Source organism: Convolutriloba macropyga, chromosome 15 (assembly GCF_964194025.1).
Source record: "Convolutriloba macropyga chromosome 15, txConMacr16.3, whole genome shotgun sequence".
NCBI lineage: Eukaryota > Metazoa > Xenacoelomorpha > Acoela > Convolutidae > Convolutriloba > Convolutriloba macropyga.
The window spans coordinates 17,654,202-17,661,198 of NC_134482.1; the positions used below are offsets into that span (position 1 = coordinate 17,654,202).

The 6,997-nt window shown below is 34.4% G+C and overlaps 1 protein-coding gene across 1 annotated transcript in view; it reads left to right on the top strand.

The window, feature by feature from the left end:
* Positions 1 to 3,190, top strand: part of LOC142353885 (uncharacterized) — a 29,196-nt gene extending 26,006 nt beyond the window's left edge. Inside the window, exons 16-17 of the mRNA XM_075406115.1 lie at positions 2,444 to 2,558; positions 3,042 to 3,190. Coding sequence (XP_075262230.1) covers positions 2,444 to 2,448 — 5 coding nt within the window. The 3' untranslated portion in view covers positions 2,449 to 2,558; positions 3,042 to 3,190. The remainder of the gene's footprint in view (positions 1 to 2,443; positions 2,559 to 3,041) is intronic.
* Positions 3,191 to 6,997: the final 3,807 nt, after the last annotated feature.

Here is a 6,997-nt window from a genome sequence, read left to right on the forward strand (position 1 = left end):
ACTTTTACATAATGTGCTATATATCAACACATGAATTTTAATAGAGCTGCGTTGAATAGGGTCATGTATAATCTTAGATCCTGTTTTCTCCGTAATCGCGGCAGCATTTTGCCGTGAGCACTATTGCTCTTTTTAGTGTGGCTATGGTTACCTCTCATTAAGTCTGAATATTTCACCTACCATTTCATTAGCAGCTAAAATTGTTCAGGCTATGGCCGACCTGGAGCTATGGCTAAGTGAGAGTTCATCTCCCTACAGACAGCATATTTTTTTCAATCTCAGTTTAAGGGGAGCGGGGATATATAAACTCAGTTTATGTTTCTATGTTGATACTTTGCTCTGCTATAATCAATGTTGCCTGTCTATAATTTTTGCGTTACAATTATTGAGCTGTATCACCACAAAACCCTTGAAAATTATGTAAGTTGCGGTTTTATGCATTTTGCCTGTTTTAGGAGTGAGTTAGCTACTTTTTTTGGCTAATCTTGCTCCACTTTCGGCCCTTTTGCGCAACATTGAATAACGTAATAGTCGTTCAATAAAGTTTAATTATTGGTATGTAGTTCCTTAAAGAATGCCAGGTGTCCTAATGTCAGATGTGCTATTTTTTCTAAATTTTTAATCCAATATGAAATTATGAACTGATTTGGCCGTTCTTTAAACTAAATTGACCTCCAGTTTTATGAAACGCAGTCCCAAATTTATCCAGAGTTTTATCATGTGTTTTCTGATAATCGTCTTCTGCAATTGTTTGCTCTAGACGACAATTATTGGTACTACTCGCTTATATTCCATAAAAAGACCTAAACACCATAATAACTCCTTGCCTTCTCGGTCCCCCAAAGAGAATTTAATTAAATTACATTGATAGTTCTTTTTGCTCTAAGCGTTTGATTTAATTGTCAGTTTTCGGCGTTATAACAATTATCGGTGCCAGTCAAGCAAATCGATAGGCAAGCAAGTCTAATTTTGAAAAAAGAGTCGAGCAAGTCAAAAAATTAGGAAAAAAAGATGTTATAAATTGTCCGCTGTTTCTGGATTACATCCCATGGCGGATGACAGGCATGGTAATGGACAAATATCTGCTAGGACCCGCAACAACAAGATATCTAAAAAATAACGTATTTCCCTTTACAACAATAGGTATATATTTTTTAGTTTAATGGAAGCATATAAAGAAATCAACTGTAATAAAGACAATCAACAAAACTTATGAAGCTAAAACATGGTTACATAAAAATCATGACTTCTATCTTTATTTCCGATTTCATTTTGATCATATTGAATTTTTGTTACATGACTATACTTGATGCCATGACCTCTAAATGCTACTGTATCCTACATATGGACTTTAGTACATTATAATTTGTTCATATTAAGCGAATTCTTGATGGTTACTTTTAGGAAGGTTTTATTTCTGATAGATTACATAACTATTACATAATTTTTGGCTGGCTTTGAATTCGGCCTTTACTTCGGTTTCCTTTACGTTCACCGAATCATCAAAATATTTACAATTCGTGTATATCTGAGTCTGGTTCACAGAAAATTATTTTGGTGATATTGAACTCAATTTTCTCTTCAATTCAAGCTAACTAACATACATAGAGCGTTCATTTATTACACGTAACGAAAGTCTAATGAAAAACTACCATTAAAGCGGGTAAAATTAATTTTGGAGTGTTGTGTATGCGTATCTCAAAAAATGATCTGATGTTAACCTTTTCATTACCGTGCAGTTGGCAACGTTAAACAGTATTCCGATTCATGATCAACTCCAGTTCAATTTATGCTGCAACTGAGAAAACTTCTGTTTAGAGAGGTCATAAAAATGTTCAAGTAAAAAAGATGCCTTTTTAGTTTGGCCATAATTGATAGAAACTGAAATTGTTTTTTTAGTATTAGTCGTCCTTTATTAGCTTTGCGGGTAGTTTCGTTAGTTTGCGATAGAATGTGGCCTTGCCTTATAAACCACTCTCTGGAAATTATTTAAGTTTTTCATGGGGCAAAAATTGATAGAAATTAGTAATGCAGTAGAAGTTGTCGACTACATGACAATATACCCAACTTATTCCTGTTGATCATTTTATACAATAATCTGATAAAAAATTACCATTCGGTATTACAAGTTTGTGTTCACATACTTAATCTGATACTTAGTCAGATTTTTGGTTGTAATAGTTTTGTATCAAGTCCCGCAAGTCGCTCAGGCAAGGCATGGCCAATTTTTGAGCCAAATATTAAGGTGAATAATTGTCCTGTTAGTTTCAACATTCTGATCAAATAATGGGTATAGTTTGGGTATTTTGTCATATAGCGTATATTGGCATGTGGTTTTTTGTCCTGACACCAAGTCTACTTAGCTAAATAGAAGCATCCCTCATCAGACATAGGGATATTCATCTCTTCAAAGACGATTTTACAATTGGAAGCTACTTTTTAGGGTGACCCTGGTGGACCCAAAGAAGCTTGCTGGTGGAAGTCACCTCCCTCTGGATCCAGTCCAGCTGGCATTTGAGACCAGAGTGAAGTACCATTCCACATCTGCAGCTAATCAGGTTCATTTCGCAAACAATTTGCACGGAAAACCGTAAACGCATCAATTTCTAAACTTTTCAGTTTTCCCGAAAGTCAAATAACCTCGAGTTGAGATTCTGAACCTTTTTTACAGTAAAAAACTGAGAATGAGAGTTGACGAGCGGTATATTGGCATATTAATTTTCAGAAAAAAGTTTCTACAATAATTGGACTTTTGGACCCCCCATTGGACAATTTTCGAAAGCTTGTTAGCAAAATTAATACGTGTTTTTGCAATGATAATTGTTTCCATAGCATATAAGAACAGGGATTGATCATTATAATTTTTATAATCAATTTTAAGGCTGTAAAATATCAATTATTGTTCGTCTAAGTCATATTCCACTGGTATGGAGCGGAAACTGTTCTATTTTTCTTCCAAATGCCAAATGGGAACAAACAACTTTCTAGAATTTCACTCTATCGTTGTTTCTCCTCAAAAAACTGAAAATTGTATAAAACAGGATTCCATTATACCCCAATCGTCATTCCACACTTCTCTGGTGACGTCACTGGCCAACACTGATCGAACACTGCACAGTCCTGACAAAGACTCAATTCAGACTGACAGTCCATGCAAAAGTCCGACAGAGTGGAACACTGCACAGAGAAATAATCAGTAAGTGAAACCCGCGTGTTGAGAATTTCGTCGGATTCAAACATAAGAAATCGTCGGTTTTCGTCGGTTTTACTTCGCCAAAACCGATCAAAGCGCTTACGTTTTTTTGGTCGTTTTGATCTGTTTTCGTCCGTATTTAAACGTAAGAAGTGTCGGTTTTCGTCGGTTCCAAACGTACGAAAAATCGTTTTTTGACATAATCTAGATGATATAGTGTCGGAAGTACCTCAACGCTTCTTACAATGAAAACCGGCAAAAGCCGACAAAAACCGACGTGAATTCTCACCAGCAAAACCGATGAAACCGACCAAAATTGACAAAAAACGACGCTTCTTACTTCGTCGGTCTTTCTTAACACGGGAAATAAACTAAAAATACTTTATTGAAACACTCTTAGTATGTGGTTTTTAGTTTTCATACACCACCAGCACCCCCAAACAGTTTTGTTTGTTTTTGAAAGGCTGTGCCCAAAAATTGTTGAACGCTTTTGCCGCAGTGACAAAAGTTGTACTCAATCGTACAGAACAACAAAAAAGAAATAATCTGTACGTAAACATAATCTTAGGATAATTCATTGGACGAATGTGGTCTTTTATTTGCATCAAATGGATCATCCATAGCCGAGGTTTCGATTGTTTTGTTTCTCTCACTCTGAATATAATTTTTATAAATGAAATGAGCAAAAATTTTTGATTCGGAATCAAAGTTTGATAACAAAGATTTTCATTAATCCAGATGATTAATTAAAAAAAATGATGAAATAATGAAAAAAAATTAATGAAATTGTGACCATACAGGAACGATTGCATAAGCAATGGAAAAATAACCGGAATGTTGGAAAACCGAACGCACTTAAATTTTTATTTCGTAATATTTGCGTAACTTTTTCGTAGTATTATTCCGAAAACTAGACTTTTTAGGTAAGTTTATACTTTTAACATTAAAAACAACAAAATAAAATGTCGATGAAACATTCAAATTTTGTCATTTCAACTTGTTTTCATTCAATATATGAATTCTAATAGCGCAAACGGCCCGCAATTATCTGCCCCACACAATCGCTTACAAACTGACAAAGGTTTCTGAGTAAATAACATTTGCCGTTTGTGTTTTACTACAGATTATTATTCTGAATAACTTTTGAGGGCAAAATTCCGCCAAATTAATACCAACTCTGCAAAAAAATAGGTTTATACATAATTTTTACAATCCTAATTTTTTTAGCAAAACAAATTGCTAAAAAAATGTGGGCTGCATTTTTTCAATTTTGGAAATTAATTTAAAACCACACTACTTTTTTCCAAACAAGTCTTCAACTAACTTTCTGCACACACATCGCTTTACCAACTTTCAGGTACAATGGATTAATTGTGAAATATCCTTACTGGGATAGAAGCTTGTTAAATACATTTTCTATTACCAATTATGGCCAATTTTAGTGGCATTACGATGCAGAGGTATACCCCAGTCGTCACGGGCAGATATGTGTTCGTGTTCGTTTTTACTATGTTAATACATTGAAAAAAATAACAATATTACGGAAAATAGCTACTTTAGCAGAAACCGGCAAAATGGAAGGGAAGTTAGCAACCTGTGTTCGCAAAAGTGACCTAATCCTAGCCGCGGAATAAAAGTGCGAACTTTGTAACCTATTTTTTGCACGTCTTGTATCACACATCTGCTCCATTAATGTAGCAATTTTTCGTACGCAATGTAGCTCGATTTCGCATATAATCCGCAATTAAGCCTAATTTAATTACAACTTATTTAATTAAGCCTAACTTATTACTACTAGTAGTACTTTATTACTACTTTTTTACTACTTATAGTTCTTTATTACTATTTACTACTACTTATCAGTAATATTTATTACTGGTTATTAAAATCAGCCACTCCCACAATTATGTACAAAACCTTTGATGTGCGAGGAATTTTGCGGGAAAAAAATCAGTTTTTGTGGTTGCAATTATTTAAAGCACCTTAAAGCTTTCAAAACTTCAATTAAATCTTAAATAAAGTGTTTATTAAATGCTCAAAGTGCGCGCGAATAATAGATACATAAATTGGGCGGAAACGGGCTACAAGTCTTGTAACCTACTTTTCATTCCGAATGTTCTTTTTTTTCGCAATATTGGCGGAACCTCTTTTTGCGAAAAGTAAGATACAAAGGAGGTCTCCTAGTTTCGTTCTTTGTATGTATCTAATTTTTGAACCAACTTTACTAAGGCGGAAATCTTGGGGTATACCTCTGCGTCGTAATGGGTAAGAACCAACTCGATCGGTCCCTTACCAGTTACTCTAGCGTCCCGTACAATCAGAAATGGTGGAACAACTTGACCTTCAAGGTGTGTTTGATTAACCCTTGAGAATGCGTTTCATCATCAGTCTCGAACCTATAATGTGGGGATTTATTTTTATAAATCGCAAAAATGCGAAAAAGTTTGAATAATGCATATTTCTAAGAGGGTCCAATATGTCTTCTAGCAAAAAAATTATATATTTTACTATTGCAACAATCTTGACATCAGCTATGAAAATGAGAGGCCAATTGCATAAATGTTTTTTTTCGACTAGAAGCAAATTTTTGTTTGACTAACGTTTCATGGACCCATATTTCTTGTAGGTGAATAATTTTGCTGGATATTTTGAATGTAAACAAAAGATCATGTAAAATTTTCTTGCGAGTGCGTAGCAAAACGAATCGGTTAGCAATAAAAACACGTTGGTTCCTCGATAGTAGCGGGTACCATTTTTGCCTTCAGTCTTGGCAACCGAATTAATGTTTTATTTGGAAACGTTTAGTAAAATGTTGTCTAAAATTTCGTGTGTTTTGTTTTGTTCGAAAGCAAAATTTTCTTACAAAAAATAAGCAATGAATGATTTAGAGAACTTGCCAGAGTGCCTGAGAAGCTTATTCATACAAAAATTTAACAGAGTTTTCCTCTAGGTTCAAAAAAACTGCAAAAAATTTCCGCAGCAAAAAAATTGAAATGTGATCAACATTTTTGTTTACTATAACGTAGCTATATTCATGTAGAAGATATTTCAAATCAAAACGATCTAGAGCTGCTGTCAACGAGATTAGCGCTAGACAGTAACTCGCTATATGTCATTTCAGTAAAACCTCAAGTATGCTACTAACAAAACCAAAAGGAGAAAAACAGACATATTAAAAACGGAACAAATTTTGTTTCCAGGCAATTGATTATTAAATGTGCCGTGTGAACGCTTTTTTATGGCAATTGCAGCTATTTTTCATTATTTTTTTGTAAATTTTCTCATCTTGGTTAATCCTCGACTGTTCAATTACAAACCAAATAAAAAATTTGAACAGATTTCCAACTAATCACCGAAAAGTTGATCCGGCTCTCCTCAGAAGCTCCGTCGCTTTATCTTTCTCTAATGATTTTTTCATTTTTCTGATGCCTCCCATGTTGGCCACTAATTTTTATCCCTGCTCAATAATTAACTTGAAAACGCTGGTTTTTAAGAGCATGAAAATGAAGGAAGCAGATTTTAAGATTTTTACAACAATTATAATCTTTTTAGATCGGATTTCAACACAGACGAAAAAGAGGAAGAACTTCAGCATATAAAAGAAGACGAAAATGAGGACGATGCAGCGAGTGACAGTACAAAAGGCATGTCTAGGGCAAGCTCACCTGTCGACCCACAACCCAACGAATCTCCCTCAAATCAAGTCAACTCTGAAATAATCCGAGTAGCCAGTCAGCTATCTGAAGATATAATTGAACTTGCAATTAAAGAAGTGGCTAATAGTCCGACTGTTTATAATCACGT